Source organism: Oncorhynchus clarkii, chromosome 13, assembly GCF_045791955.1.
Source record: "Oncorhynchus clarkii lewisi isolate Uvic-CL-2024 chromosome 13, UVic_Ocla_1.0, whole genome shotgun sequence".
Classification (NCBI taxonomy): domain Eukaryota; kingdom Metazoa; phylum Chordata; class Actinopteri; order Salmoniformes; family Salmonidae; genus Oncorhynchus; species Oncorhynchus clarkii.
In genome coordinates this window covers 63,954,748-63,971,565 of record NC_092159.1, presented here as the reverse complement: position 1 = coordinate 63,971,565, position 16,818 = coordinate 63,954,748, and the positions used below count along the sequence as shown (strand labels likewise).

The window sequence follows — 16,818 nt, the reverse complement described above, 5'->3', positions numbered from 1 at the left end:
ACACAGTATTATACTGAATCACCAGATACTGGGTACTGGTAGACACAGTATTATATTGAATCACTAGATACTGGGTACTGGTAGACACAGTATTATATTGAATCACTAGATACTGGGTACTGGTAGACACAGTATTATACTGAATCACTAGATACTGGTAGACAGTATTATACTAAATCACTAGATACTGGGTACTGGTAGATACAGTATTATATTGAATCACTAGATACTGGGTACTGGTAGATACAGTATTATATTGAATCACTAGATACTGGTAGACACAGTAGTATACTGAATCACTAGATACTGGGTACTGGTAGATACAGTATTATATTGAATCACTAGATTCTGGGTACTGGTAGACCCAGTATTATACTGAATCACTAGATACTGGGTACTGGTAGACAGTATTATACTGAATCACTAGATACTGGGTACTGGTAGACAGTATTATACTAAATCACTAGATACTGGGTACTGGTAGACAGTATTATATTGAATCACTAGATACTGGTAGACAGTATTATATTGAATCACTAGATACTGGGTACTGGTAGACAGTATTATACTGAATCACTAGATACTGGGTACTGGTAGACAGTATTATACTGAATCACTAGATACTGGGTACTGGTAGATACAGTATTATACTGAATCACTAGATACTGGTAGACAGTATTATATTGAATCACTAGATACTGGGTACTGGTAGACAGTATTATACTGAATCACTAGATACTGGGTACTGGTAGACAGTATTATACTGAATCACTAGATACTGGGTACTGGTAGACAGTATTATACTGAATCACTAGATACTGGGTACTGGTAGACAGTATTATACTGAAGCTCCATGGTAACATGTGTAGAATTGCAGCTAATTAGGATTAAAACAGTAACATTTTTCTCTCCACAGCCAAGTCCTCAAATGTCCCCCCCCCAGCTAAGACCCTTACAGGCCGACCACTCCCCTCCAGCTAAGACCCTTACAGGCCGACCACTCCCCTCCAGCTAAGACCCTGACAGGCCGACCACTCCCCTCCAGCTAAGACCCTGACAGGCCGACCACTCCCCTCCAGCTAAGACCCTTTTGATCCAGCCCACAGTGTTGGTTTTTACCATAATGATGCCGAGCATGGTGGGGCTAACCAGATAAACAGTGTTGGTTGTTACCATAGTGATGCCGAGCATGGTGGGGCTAACCAGATAAACAGTGTTGGTTGTTACCATAGTGATGCCGAGCATGGTGGGGCTAACCAGATAAACAGTGTTGGTTGTTACCATAGTGATGCCGAGCATGGTGGAGCTAACCAGATAAACAGTGTTGGTTGTTACCATAGTGATGCCGAGCATGGTGGGGCTAACCAGATAAACAGTGTTGGTTGTTACCATAGTGATGCCGAGCATGGTGGGGCTAACCAGATAAACAGTGTTGGTTGTTACCATAGTGATGCCGAGCATGGTGGGGCTAACCAGATAAACAGTGTTGGTTGTTACCATAGTGATGCCGAGCATGGTGGGGCTAACCAGATAAACAGTGTTGGTTGTTACCATAGTGATGCCGAGCATGGTGGAGCTAACCAGATAAACAGTGTTGGTTGTTACCATAGTGATGCCGAGCATGGTGGGGCTAACCAGATAAACAGTGTTGGTTGTTACCATAGTGATGCCGAGCATGGTGGGGCTAACCAGATAAACAGCGTTGGTTTTTACCATAGTGATGCCGAGCATGGTGGGGCTAACCAGATAAACAGTGTTGGTTGTTACCATAGTGATGCCGAGCATGGTGGGGCTAACCAGATAAACAGTGTTGGTTGTTACCATAGTGATGCCGAGCATGGTGGGGCTAACCAGATAAACAGTGTTGGTTGTTACCATAGTGATGCCGAGCATGGTGGGGCTAACCAGATAAACAGTGTTGGTTGTTACCATAGTGATGCCGAGCATGGTGGGGCTAACCAGATAAACAGTGTTGGTTGTTACCATAGTGATGCCGAGCATGGTGGGGCTAACCAGATAAACAGCGTTGGTTGTTACCATAGTGATGCCGAGCATGGTGGGGCTAACCAGATAAACAGGTGCCTGGGTGGAGGAGGAGGCACCGCTGTCATGTTGGCTTCTTTCCCAGAAAGAGTAAAACACATCTGCCCAGCAGACGATCCACAGGAGAAAACCTACTGCCTGGAGGAGAGGATGAGAGGAGAGCAGGAAGAAGACTTTATTGTGCATTTTCAGATCATATTTTGCTTTAAACCCCATTCCCGGAGAAACACATGCACCCAAACACACACACACACACGCAACCTCGCCGGCCGGCCGCATGGCAGTGACCCTGGAGCAGCTGAGGGGTCAAGTTTAAGTGGCACAACAGCAGGAGGCATCTAGGATGTTATTGCTACTCTAGGATACTCATTCCTCACTACTTTTGCCCAGAGCCTTTCTGGCCAGGGCCCTAGGGGTAGTGCGTGAAAAGTAGTGCGTGAAATAGGGAACCATTTGGGATGCAGATGAAGGAAGAGGAAATGAGATATTTTAATGAGGTGTGTGTCAGGATATTGTCTTGTCAGACACTCTACCACACAGAGAAGTCTGTGTTCTGAAATGACTCTCCTGGTTGTTCAGAGAGACTGTTCTGAAATGACTCTCCTGGTTGTTCAGAGAAAGAGTGTTAGCTTGCTATATATGTTTCTCTGGTTGTTCAGAGAGAGAGAGAGTGTTAGCTTGCTATATATGTTTATCTGGTTGTTCAGAGAAAAAAGGTCTTGCTATATACACTACCGTTCAAAAGTTTGGGGTCACTTAGAAATGTCCTTGTTTTTGAAAGAAAAGCACATTTTTTTGTCCGTTAAAACAACATCAAATTGATCAGAAATACAGTGTAGACATTGTTAATGTTGTAAATGACTATTGTAGCTGGAAACTGATGACTTTTTATGGAATACCTACTACCTATGTGTACAGAGACCCATTATCTGCAACTATCACTCCTGTGTTCCAATGGCACATTGGGTTCGCTAATCCAAGATGATCATTTTAAAAGACTAATTGATCATTAGAAAACCCTTTTGCAATTATGTTAGCACATCTGAAAACTGTCGTCCTGATTAAAGAAGCAATAAAACTGGCCTTCTTTAGACTAGTTGAGTATCTGGAGCATCAGCATGAGGGTTCGATTACAGGCTCAAAATGGCCAGAAACCAAGACCTTTCTTCTGAAACTTGTCAGTCTATTCTTGTTCTGAGAAATTAAGGCTATTTCCATGCGAGAAATTGCCAAGAAACTGAGGTTCTCGTACAACGCTGTGTACTACTCCCTTCACAGAACAGCGCAAACTGGCCCTAACCAGAATAGAAAGAGGAGTGGGAGGCCCCGGTGCACAACTGAGTAAGAGGACAAGTACATTAGAGTGTATAGTTTGAGAACCCGCAATAGTACCCGCAAAACACCCGTCTCAACGTCAACAGTGAAGAGGTGACTCCGGGATGCTGGTCTTATCTCATTGTAAGAACCGTGGAGACAGGCAGCCACAGATAACACAGAAAACACAGATCACACAGTAACATGCAGAAAAACCTGGACACGTACACACACCACCACCCCAGACTCTCCCTATAAACACACACACACCACCCCAGACTCTCCCTATAAACACACACACACACACACACACACACACACACACACACACACACACACCACCACCACCCCAGACTCTCCCTATAAACACACACACACACACACACACACACACACACACACACACACCCCCCCCCCCCCCCCCCGGACTCACGGTTTTGGCTCTGTTGAGGTGGGTCATGCATATGTAGCCCCGGTCGTGGCTTTTGAGGTACAGGAAATAGATCGGGGCACAGACCCAGAGGTAGAGACAGGGGACCCATACCAGCACTGTGTTCTGAAAGCACTGGGTCAGATCTGGGTTACCCACGTGCCACGTACGGTTCCAATCCTGAGGGGGGGGGGGGGGGATTAAATGACAGATGACTGAGAGACACAGCAGCTCATTCAACATAGTGTTGATAAGGACATGGTGACCTAAGAAGAGCTACTGGCAACCAGACAGGACAGGCTAATAAATGACACCCTATGGGACCTGGGCAAAAGTAGTGCACTATACAGGGAATAGGAAAGCATTTGGGGTCAAAAGTAGTGCACTATACAGGGAACAGGGTGCCATTTGGGGTCAAACGTAGTGCACTATATAGGGAATAGTGTGCCCTATGGGACAAAGCCTCAGACTGCTGTGTTCAGACAGTGAATTATGACAAGGCCTAATGTTAGTAGAGCTACAGAGACAAATACATTCATACACCAGGCTACATAACTACACTTTGTGTGGAAACAGACACTTTTAGTCACACTGTGTGTGTGTGTGTGGTGTGGTGTGGTGTGGTGTGGTGTGTGTGTGTTGTGTGTGTGTGTGTGTGGACGACCACAGCGTCTGTTCTTCATCTCAGCTTCTAATAAAACCCACATAAACATTCCTGCCTTGGCACAAAGGAGGGAACCGGAGGCAGGGTGCCAGGCCACACAGACACACCTTCCTCTCTCGTTCCTTTCCTAAAGCCTATCGCTTTTGGCTGTATTGTTTGATAACACTTTACTAAAATCCTGAGTTCATAAGGCATTTATAACACTGATATAACACCGAGACAACACGAACACGAGACAACACTGAGACAATACAATCACGAGACAACACTGAAAAAACACGATCATGAGACAACACTGACACAACACTGAGACAACACGAACACGAGACAACACTGAGACAATACAATCACGAGACAACACTGACACAACACTGAGACAACACAATCACGAGACAACACTGACACAACACTGAGACAACACAATCACGAGACAACACTGACACAACACAATCACGAGACAACACTGAGACAATACAGTCACGTGACAACACTGTCACAATACAACACTGAGACAACACTGACATGAAACAACACTGACAACACGAGACAACACTGAGACAACACTGAGACAACACTGTCACAATACAACACTGAGACAACACTGACATGAAACACTGACAACACGAGACAACACTGAGACAACACTGAGACAACACTGTCACAATACAACACTGAGACAACACTGACATGAAACAACACTGACAACACGAGACAACACTGAGACAACACTGTCACAATACAACACTGAGACAACACTGACATGAAACAACACTGACAACACGAGACAACACTGAGACAACACTGTCACAATACAACACTGACACAACACAACACAACACTGAGACAACACGAGACAACACTGTCACAATACAACACTGAGACAACACAACACTGAGACAACACGATCACGAGACAACACTGAGACAACACTGCCACGTGACAACACAACACCGAGACAACACTGACATGAAACAACACTGTCACAACACTGACATGAAACAACACTGTCACAATACAACACTGAGACAACACTGACACGAGACAACACTAAGACAACACTGACACGAGACAACACTGAGACAACACAACAATGAGACAACACGATCACGAGACAACACTGACACGAGACAACACTGTCACAACACTGAGACAACACTGAGACAACACAACACTGAGACAACACTGTCACAACACTGAGACAACACTGTCACAACACTGAGACAACACGAGACAACACAACACTGAGACAACAACACTGAGACAACACAACACTGAGACAACACTGTCACAACACTGAGACAACACTGTCACAACACTGAGACAACACGAGACAACACAACACTGAGACAACAACACTGAGACAACACAACACTGAGACAACACTGACAGAACACTGAGACATGTTATGACAGCTGTTTTTTACCTGAATCCTGAGTCGTACTGTGTATGTATGTTGAATAACCCTACTGTTTAATCAGTCTGACCAGGGCTGCTAAAGAACAAGCAACTCCAAGGTACTCATGACCAGTGACCAGTTCAGTGATTTTGGAAAGCACTTGTCTCAATACCCTTTGGCTTCAAGACAAGCCCTCCTTACCCCTGTGGAATTTGTTTGGTTCAATAACTGAGCCAGTGAGTAGACAACAAAGCCCTGTAGAATATACAAGTGTACAATCACACTACCAGGTCTCTCATAACAGGTTCCAAAGGGCTGTGGGACTGGGTGATGAGATTGCATGTTATCATAACTCAGGAAGCCATAGACCTTATTGACAAAATGTGTGTTATTAGGTCCTAACAGTGTCTGAAATCCCAAACCTAGAACAGCAGCTGGAACATTGTGGAAGGCAGGGCAACCCGTCTGCTTAGGGAGACTAGGCCTAACAGTGTCTGAAATCCCAAACCTAGAACAGCAGCTGGAACATTGTGGAAGGCAGGGCAACCCGTCTGCTTAGCGAGACTAGGCCTAACAGTCTCTGAAATCCCAAACCTAGAACAGCAGCTGGAACATTGTGGAAGGCAGGGCAACCCGTCTGCTTAGGGAGACTAGGCCTAACAGTGTCTGAAATCCCAAACCTAGAACAGCAGCTGGAACATTGTGGAAGGCAGGGCAACCCGTCTGCTTAGCGAGACTAGGCCTAACAGTGTCTGAAATCCCAAACCTAGAACAGCAGCTGGAACATTGTGGAAGGCAGGGCAACCCGTCTGCTTAGGGAGACTAGGCCTAACAGTGTCTGAAATCCCAAACCTAGAACAGCAGCTGGAACATTGTGGAAGGCAGGGCAACCCGTCTGCTTAGCGAGACTAGGCCTAACAGTGTCTGAAATCCCAAACCTAGAACAGCAGCTGGAACATTGTGGAAGGCAAGGCAACCCGTCTGCTTAGCGAGACTAGGCCTAACAGTGTCTGAAATCCCAAACCTAGAACAGCAGCTGGAACATTGTGGAAGGCGAGACTAGGCCTAACAGTGTCTGAAATCCCAAACCTAGAACAGCAGCTGGAACATTGTGGAAGGCAGGGCAACCCGTCTGCTTAGCGAGACTAGGCCTAACAGTGTCTGAAATCCCAAACCTAGAACAGCAGCTGGAACATTGTGGAAGGCAGGGCAACCCGTCTGCTTAGCGAGACTAGGCCTAACAGTCTCTGAAATCCCAAACCTAGAACAGCAGCTGGAACATTGTGGAAGGCAGGGCAACCCGTCTGCTTAGCGAGACTAGGCCTAACAGTCTCTGAAATCCCAAACCTAGAACAGCAGCTGGAACATTGTGGAAGGCAGGGCAACCCGTCTGCTTAGCGAGACTAGGCCTAACAGTGTCTGAAATCCCAAACCTAGAACAGCAGCTGGAACATTGTGGAAGGCAGGGCAACCCGTCTGCTTAGCGAGACTAGGCCTAACAGTCTCTAAAATCCCAAACCTAGAACAGCAGCTGGAACATTGTGGAAGGCAGGGCAACCCGTCTGCTTAGCAAGACTAGGCCTAACAGTCTCTGAAATCCCAAACTTAGAACAGCAGCTGGAACATTGTGGAAGGCAAGGCAACCCGTCTGCTTAGCGAGACTAGGCCTAACACTAATTAGACCTGCATCCTGTTATTAACATTTGGGCAAATGGACCTCTAACACTTGTAGCTAAATTCCTTAGGCCATGATGAGCAAAGCCCTATCTGGCCAGGCCAGCTGACAGTTGACTTATGAGGCAATATCCTGCATGTTATGACCGCACATAGATAGATTCTATCTACATGACAGTATGTGTCACTTCAAACATGTGTAACTCTTTTGGGCTCCCGAGTGGGGCAGCGATCTAAGGCACTTCATCTCAGTGCTAGAGGCGTCACTACAGACCCTGGTTTGATCCCGGGTTGTATCATAACCCGGCCGTGATTGGGAGTCCCATAGGGAGGCGCACAATTGGTCCAGCATCCTTAGGGTTTGGCCCCGGGGGGGAGGCCGTCATCGTAAATAAGAGTTTGTTCTTTAACTGACTGGCCCAGTTAATCTTCTAGTTCAGTGCCATAACAAGTTTGGTTGGATTCCACAGGTTTAGGTTTCTAGTTAGTTTTTGGGGGGGTTCTATCTAGCTAATGTAATAATAATGTCCTCCCTATGTTGCTGCTACTCGCAGTGGATGGTGTGTACAGGTTTAAACAAACAATGTCATCTTGCAACAGCTGACAGACTTGCTGTACGTGTTCTTGTGTTGTGGACCTTGCTATCAAGACGGGCTTGCCATCATACCTGGGTGTTATGTCAGGAAAGTTACCTAGCGAACATTTCATCGAAACACTTTGCTCTATCATCAACAGAGCAGAGGTAGTGCGAGTCTCGAATTAAAGTTGTTAGACTAGAGTGAGTTTTAGCTAGCAGGTTAGCTAACATAATAGGAATCAATGGTGTTTTAAAAATCACTGAAAGCTGTTAAGCTAGCAAAGACACAACTTCACAATAAAAACGATTGTCGACTTTTATTGATAGCGATATACCTTTTTAAAAATGCACTACCACGTTATTTCAACCTCTCTATTTCACACATTATTAATGAAACGAAGCTTAGCTAGTTAGCTCAAGTCAACCGGCATAATGAACGACGGCCTTGCTAGCCTAGCTAGCTACTGTTAGCTAACACCAGTGTTACCAAAGACAGGACAGTAACGTTGTGTGATATTACCATGCTTAGTTCAGGCAGACACCGTCATTACAAGCAAAGCCGCTAACAACAAGCGGGGGAAACAACTGTAAGGCGTCAACATTGTAAAGACAGCTAAAGACAGCAGGAGAGTTGACTAGCTTCGGTGGCAACAGTGGAACTTACCCAAAACGGGTCGGAACCGTCCGCACTGCAGAACTTGTCCAAACCCATTCGCGGTTGATCAAGTTCTCCTCTGATAATTTGGGGTTAACGGCGCTACCGCTTTGCTTTGGTTTCATAAGCGCACTTCTGTTGGCGCTCCTGTAAACAAGATAGAAGGTTACCGCTAGGGGGCGCTATAACTACATCGGTAACAGTGCGTTTAGCTGGTGTGTGTGTGTGTGTGGGGGTGTGTGTGTGTGTGTGTGTGTCACATGTTATTTTACTCTGTGGGGGGCCACCGCTGGTGTGCATGAATAACACAACCTCTAGAATAACGTGCAAACAGCACACTTTTCCCTATGGGTCCTGGTCAAAAGTAGTGCACTATATAGGGAATGAGGTGTGTGTGTAACAACAGTGTAACAACAGGGGCCTCAGAAAGTAGTCACACCCCTTGACTTGATCCATATTATTGTGTGTTACAGCCTGAATTCAAAATGGATTGTGTCACTGATCTACACACAGTATCCCATAATGGAATTATGAATGAAGACATTTTTACAAAAATAATAAAAAATTAAAATCTGAAATGTCTTGAATCAATAAGTATTCAACTCCTTTGTTATGGCAAGCCAAAATAAGTTCAGGAGTAACAATGTCCTTAACAAGTCACATAATAAGTTGCATGGACTCACTCTGACTGCAATAATAGTGTTTAAGATCATTTTGAAATGACTACCCCACCTCTTTACTCTACACATATAATTAATTATCTGTAAGGTCCCTCAGTCGAGCAGTGAATTTCAAGCACAGATTCAACCACAAATAAGAGGGAGGTTTTCCAATGCCCCGCAAAGAACGGCAACTATTGGTAGATGGGAATGAAACAAATTATATTCCTTTTCAGCATGGTGCAGTTATTACTTCCACTTTGGATGGTGTGTCAATACACCCAGTCACTACAAAGATACAGGCGCCCTTCCTAACTCAGTTGCCAGAGAGGAAGGAAACCGCTCAGGGAGGAAACCGCTCATGAGGCTAAAGGTAACTTAAAACAGTTACAGAGTTTAATGGCTGTGATCGGAGAAAACTGAGGATGGACAAACAATATTGTAGTTACTCCACAATACTAACCTAAATGAGTGAAAAGGAAGGAATACAAATATTCCAAAATGTACATCCTGTTTGCAATAAGGCACTAAAGTAATTCTGCAAAAGATGTGGCAAAGAAAGGAACTGTTGGTCCTAAATACAAAGTGTTATGTTTGGGGCAAATCCAACACACATCACTGAGTACCACGCTTCATATTTTCAAGCATGGTGGTGGCTGCATCATGTTATGGGTCTGCTTGTCATCGGCAAGGACTCGTTTTTTTAGGATAAAAAGTAACAGAATAGAGCTAAACACAGGCAAAATCCTGGAGGAAAACCTGGTTCAATCTGCTTTCCACCAGACAGTCAGAGACAAATTCACCTTTCAGCAGGACAAATACCTTAAACACAAGGCCAAATATACAAGTCAACATTGAATGTTCCTTTGTGGCCTAGTTATAGTTTTGACTTAAATCGTCTTGAAAATCTATGACAAGACTAGAAAATGGCTGTCTAGCAACGATCAACAACCAACTTGACAGAGCTTGAAGAATTGTAGAAAGAATAATGTGCAAATATTGTACAATCCAGGTGTGTAAAAGCTCTAAGAGACTTACCCAGAAAGACTCACAGCTATAATCGCTACCAAAGGTGATTGTAACATGTATTGACTCAGGAGGTTGAATACTTATCTAATTAGGATATATTACCGTTTTATTTTCCATTAATCAAATACAAAAATATAAAAAATGTTCTTCCACTTTGAAATGACAGATTATTTTGTGTAAATCGTTGACAAAAAAAAATACAATTTAACCCATTTTAATATGACTTTGTAACACAACATAAATGTGAAAAACATCAAGGTGAGGGAATACTTTCTGAAGGCACTGTTGTTCACCCCCACATCCTGGCTGCTGTCTCATCCATACAAGGCCCAAATGTCCCAAATGGCACCCTATTCCTTACATAGTGCACTACTTTTGACCAGAGTAGTGCACTATGTAGGGAATAGAGTGCCATTTGGGATGCAGACATACCCACAGCTGTCTCATCCTTATATGGTCCTGTTCCCTTGGGTCAGTTTGATCATTTGAATAACCATACAGAGAGATAGCGTGTGGCACTAGGCCTGGAGAGCTACAGAGAGATATCATGTTGATGTAGCTTAGTCCTAGGCCTGGAGAGCTACAGAGAGATACCATGTTGATGTAGCTTAGTCCTAGGCCTGGAGAGCTACAGATAGATACCATGTTGATATAGCTTAGTCCTAGGCCTGGAGAGCTACAGAGAGATACCATGTTGATATAGCTTAGTCCTTGGCCTGGAGAGCTACAGCGAGATACCATGTTGATGTAGCTTAGTCCTAGGCCTGGAGAGCTACAGAGAGATACCATGTTGATATAGCTTAGTCCTAGGCCTGGAGAGCTACAGAGACATACCATGTTGATATAGCTTAGTCCTAGGCCTGGAGAGCTACAGAGAGATACCATGTTGATATAGCTTAGTCCTAGGCCTGGAGAGCTACAGAGAGATACCATGTTGATATAGCTTAGTCCTAGGCCTGGAGAGCTACAGAGAGATACCATGTTGATGTAGCTTAGTCCTAGGCCTGGAGAGCTACAGAGAGATACCATGTTGATGTAGCTTAGTCCTAGGCCTGGAGAGCTACAGAGAGATACCATGTTGATATAGCTTAGTCCTAGGCCTGGAGAGCTACAGAGAGATACCATGTTGATATAGCTTAGTCCTAGGCCTGGAGAGCTACAGAGAGATACCATGTTGATATAGCTTAGTCCTAGGCCTGGAGAGCTACAGAGACATACCATGTTGATATAGCTTAGTCCTAGGCCTGGAGAGCTAGAGAGATACCATGTTGATATAGCTTAGTCCTAGGCCTGGAGAGCTAGAGAGATACCATGTTGATATAGCTTAGTCCTAGGCCTGGAGAGCTACAGAGAGATACCATGTTGATATAGCTTAGTCCTAGGCCTGGAGAGCTAGCCACAAGTGGTGTTGGAAATAAATTATGCTCCCCACTGTCTCCTAGTGTGGGCATATGGTAATGATACCTGTCTCCTAGTGGGGGTATACGGTAACGATAACTGTCTCCTTGTGGGGGTATACGGTAACGATAACTGTCTCCTTGTGGGGATATATGGTAATGATACCTGTCTCCTAGTGGGGGTATACGGTAACGATAACTGTCTCCTAGTGGGGATATATGGTAATGATACCTGTCTCCTAGTGGGGGTATATGGTAATGATACCTGTCTCCTAGTGGGGGTATATGGTAACGATACCTGTCTCCTAGTGGGGGTTATAGGGTAATGATACCTATCTCCTAGTGGGGGTATATGGTAATGATACCTGTCTCCTAGTGGGGGTATATGGTAATGATACCTGTCTCCTAGTTGGGGGTATATGGTACTGATACCTGTCTCCTAGTTGGGGGTATAGGGTAATGATACCTGTCTCCTAGTGGGGGTATATGGTAATGATACCTGTCTCCTAGTTGGGGGTATAGGGTAATGATACCTGTCTCCTAGTGGGGGTATATGGTAATGATACCTGTCTCCTAGTTGGGGGTATAGGGTAATGATACCTGTCTCCTAGTTGGGTGTATAGGGTAATGATACCTGTCTCCTAGTTGGGTGTATAGGGTAATGATACCTGTCTCCTAGTTGGGTGTATAGGGTAATGATACCTGTCTCCTAGTGGAGGGTATAGGGTAATGATACCTGTCTCCTAGTTGGGTGTATAGGGTAATGATACCTGTCTCCTAGTGGGGGTATATGGTAATGATACCTGTCTCCTAGTTGGGTGTATAGGGTAATGATACCTGTCTCCTAGTGGGGGGTATAGGGTAATGAGTCAGGTTTGTAGGCCTCCTTGCTCGCATAGTGTATAGTGTATTTTTCAGTTCTGCCCACAGGTTTTCTATAGGATTGAGGTCAGGGCTTTGTGATGGCCACTCCAATACCTTGACTTTGTTGTCCTTAAGCCATTTTGCCACAACTTTGGAAGTATGCTTGAGGTCATTGTCCATTTGGAAGAACCATTTGCAACCAAGCTTCAACTTGGTGTCTTGAGATGTTGCTTTAATATATCCACATAATTTTCCATCCTCATGATGCCATCTATTTAGTGAAGTGCACCAGTCCTTCCTGCAGCAAAGCACCCCCACAACATGATGCTGCCACCCCCATGCTTCACAGTTGGGATGGTGTTCTTCGGCTTGCAAGCCTCCCCCTTTTTCCTCCGAACATTACGATGGTCATTATGGCCAAACAGTTCTATTTTTGTTTCTTCAGACCAGAGGACATTTCTCCAAAAAGTAAGATCTTTGTCCCAATGTGCAGTTGCAAACCGTAGTCTGTCTTTTTTATGGCGGTTTTGAAGCAGTGGCTTCAACTACTTCAAAGTCTCAGAGCGAGTGACGTCACCCGATTGAAATGCTATTAGCGCGCACCACTGCTAACTAGCTAGCCATTTCACATCGGTTACACATGCCTCTCCCCCTCTATCTCTCTACCTTCTCTCTCTCCCCTCTCTATCCCCCCCTCTAACTCTATCCCTCTCTTTCTCTCTACCCGTCTCTCTCTTTCTCTCTCTCTCCCCTCTCTACCCCCCCCCTTCTTTCTCTCTCCCCCTCCTCCTCTCTATACATGTGATTATATGGTAACACACAGCAGAGTTCCAGATCATAAGGCATTATGACACAGACAAGGTTCAGTCCACAGTTAGTGGTAACACACAGCAGAGTTCCAGATCATAAGGCATTATGACACAGACAAGGTTCAGTCCACAGTTAGTGGTAACACACAGCAGAGTTCTAGATCATAAGGCATTATGACACAGACAAGGTTCAGTCCACAGTTAGTGGTAACACACAGCAGAGTTCCAGATCATAAGGCATTATGACACAGACAAGGTTCAGTCCACAGTTAGTGGTAACACACAGCAGAGTTTCAGATCATAAGGCATTATGACACAGACAAGGTTCAGTCCACAGTTAGTTTCCACAATGTCCTTACATGCACTTGAGCCAAGTAGGCCATTGACTCTGAGTAAATAGAATGCAAAATATCTTCAAGATAGCATTGAAAGCATTAAAACACATAAGCTATGTCCCAAATGACACCTTATTCCCTATATATGGGCCCTGGCCACCCTGGTCAAAAGCAGTGCACTATATAGGGAATAGGGTGCCATTTGGGACTCAAAAGCTGGTTCATTTCCATGCATTTCCATGGGCTGTAATTTCTAATTATGCCACATATCTTGATCCTTTCTCATTGAGCACACAAACTCTGTCCAGAGAGAGAGAGACGGAGAGAGAGAGAGAGAGAGAGAGAGACAAGGAAGGAAGGAAGGAAGGAAGGAAGGAAAGAAAGAAAGAAGGAAGGAAGGAAGGAAGGAAGGAAGGAAGGAAGGAAGGAAGGAAGGAAGGAAGGAAGGAAGGAAGGAAGGAAGGAAGGAAGGAAGGAAGGAAGGAAAAAGAGAAAGAGAAAGACTAAGACTAAGAGTAAGAGAGAGCACAATATTTAGGCTACAGATAAACACAACAATTAGGTGAACAAATAAAACACATCCTTAGGCTCTATTGTAATCATTCTCCTTTCAAAATGTGTCATTTAGATAAAAGGTGAATGGGCCTGTACATGTTTCATTTGTTGTAACCACGGTTTGCTATTCCATAAAATACATCCACGTTTGATTTCATTCATTCCAAAGAAGTGCTCTGGCAGTAGGATTGAATCGGTCTAAGTCACCATCTGTGGAAGGCCAGCGTCCTAGCTAACCTTGTCATGCCAAGGAGTGGAATGATAGCACAAACAAACTGGTACCAGGGTAATGATAGCACAAACAAACTGGTACCAGGGTAATGATAGCACAAACAAACTGGTACCAGGGTAATGATAGCACAAACAAACTGGTACCAGGGTAATGATAGCACAAACAAACTGGTACCAGGGTAATGATGGCACAAACAAACTGGTACCAGGGTAATGATAGCACAAACAAACTGGCACCAGGGTAATGATAGCACAAACAAACTGGTACCAGGGTAATGATAGCACAAACAAACTGGTACCAGGGTAATGATAGCACAAACAAACTGGTACCAGGGTAATGATAGCACAAACAAACTGGTACCAAGGTAATGATAGCACAAACAAACTGGTACCAGGGTAATGATAGCACAAACAAACTGGTACCAGGGTAATGATAGCACAAACAAACTGGTACCAGGGTAATGATAGCACAAATAAACTTGTACCAGGGTAATGATAGCACAAACAAACTGGTACCAGGGTAATGATAGCACAAGCAAACTGGTACCAGGGTAATGATAGCACAAACAAACTGGTACCAGGGTAATGATAGCACAAACAAACTGGTACCAGGGTAATGATAGCACAAACAAACTTGTACCAGGGTAATTATAGCACAAACAAACTGGTACCAGGGTAATGATAGCACAAGCAAACTGGTACCAGGGTAATGATAGCACAAACAAACTAGTACCAGGGTATTGATAGCACAAACAAACTGGTACCAGGGTAATGATAGCACAAACAAACTGGTACCAGGGTAATGATATCACAAACAAACTGGTACCAGGGTAATGATATCACAAACAAACTGGTACCAGGGTAATGATATCACAAACAAACTGGTACCGGGAAAATGATGGCACAAACAAACTGGTACCAGGGTAATGATAGCACAAACAAACTGGTACCGGGGTAATGATAGCACAAACAAACTGGTACCAGGGTAATGATAGCACAAACAAACTGGTACCAGGGTAATGATAGCACAAACAAACTGGTACCAGGGTAATGATAGCACAAACAAACTGGTACCAGGGTAATGATAGCACAAACAAACTGGTACCAGGGTAATGATAGCATACTCAAACTGGTACCAGGGTAATGATAGCACAAACAAACTGGTACCTCAAAATGTTGGCTGCTGTCAAATTTTGGTCACCATAGAGACGAGGAGGAACCGCGCGCGCTGCTCTCCTCCCACGGGCGGAGCGGGCCGGTTTAAATACCTTGGTAGGATGCTTCATCCGGTGGAAGGATAGTTCAACCCTCATCAGTTTACCTGTCCCGTCCCGCTATCTCGTGGAGTAACGTATACCCAGACAACTTTGTAGAATAGGCTACATCCCGAGTCCATCATCTACCGGAGAAAGACTAAAGTGAGTATTGAGTCTGCTTCCTTTTAAATAAATGTGGCCGTATACGAATAGTCTACCGGTAACAGCCTGCCGTTCTGTATAGACAGGTGCATATAGAGAGGTCTGTTACTGCGTGCAGGACAGCGTTGTTTGAACACGGAAATATATATATCTATTGTCAGTTCTGTTAGAAGAAAGACCGTTGGAAAAGGAAATACGCTACAAGGTTTTAGGCGGGCTGCACCTGTTCAGGTGCTACGTGTTGCTTTGCAATGTGTCAATCAACAATGTGCACTTTATTGGACTTTCAGATAAGTTGTTGTCGCTAAATTTAGATGACGTTTCGACTTATCCATGTAGGACCCGATCCCCTGGGTCTCAGCTTGTGTTTTAGTGTTGTGGTGATATAAGGGTATAGTTGGGTTGGGTTTGAACAGGCAATAAGCACGACACTACCTACCTACCTACTGTGCCTCTTGACAGAGGCTGTGTTTACATACAGGCTAGGATAATAGAGTGATGTTTATGTCAGGTGATAGACTTTTTCCAACTGCCATTTCATTTATTAGCATGTCACCTTGTGCAACAATTCATAGACCTAAAACATACAAACATCATCACCAGAAGTTGGTTTGACACCCGAGTTGGGATCAATCCCATTTCAACTCCCATCTATTCAAAATACAACCATCATCACCAGAAGTTGGTTTGACACCCGAGTTGGGATCAATCCCATTTCAACTCCCATCTATTCAAAATACAACCATCATCACCAGAAGTTGGTTTGAC

At 44.4% G+C, this 16,818-nt stretch overlaps 1 protein-coding gene across 1 annotated transcript in view; it reads right to left on the bottom strand.

Moving 5' to 3' along the window:
• LOC139365254 (multidrug resistance-associated protein 1-like) overlaps positions 1 to 8,932 on the bottom strand; it is a 57,756-nt gene extending 48,824 nt beyond the window's left edge. The window contains exons 1-3 of the mRNA XM_071102761.1: positions 8,763 to 8,932; positions 3,791 to 3,967; positions 2,038 to 2,181 (exon numbers count right to left, since the gene is read on the bottom strand). Coding sequence (XP_070958862.1) covers positions 2,038 to 2,181; positions 3,791 to 3,967; positions 8,763 to 8,810 — 369 coding nt within the window. The 5' untranslated portion in view covers positions 8,811 to 8,932. The remainder of the gene's footprint in view (positions 1 to 2,037; positions 2,182 to 3,790; positions 3,968 to 8,762) is intronic.
• Positions 8,933 to 16,818: the final 7,886 nt, after the last annotated feature.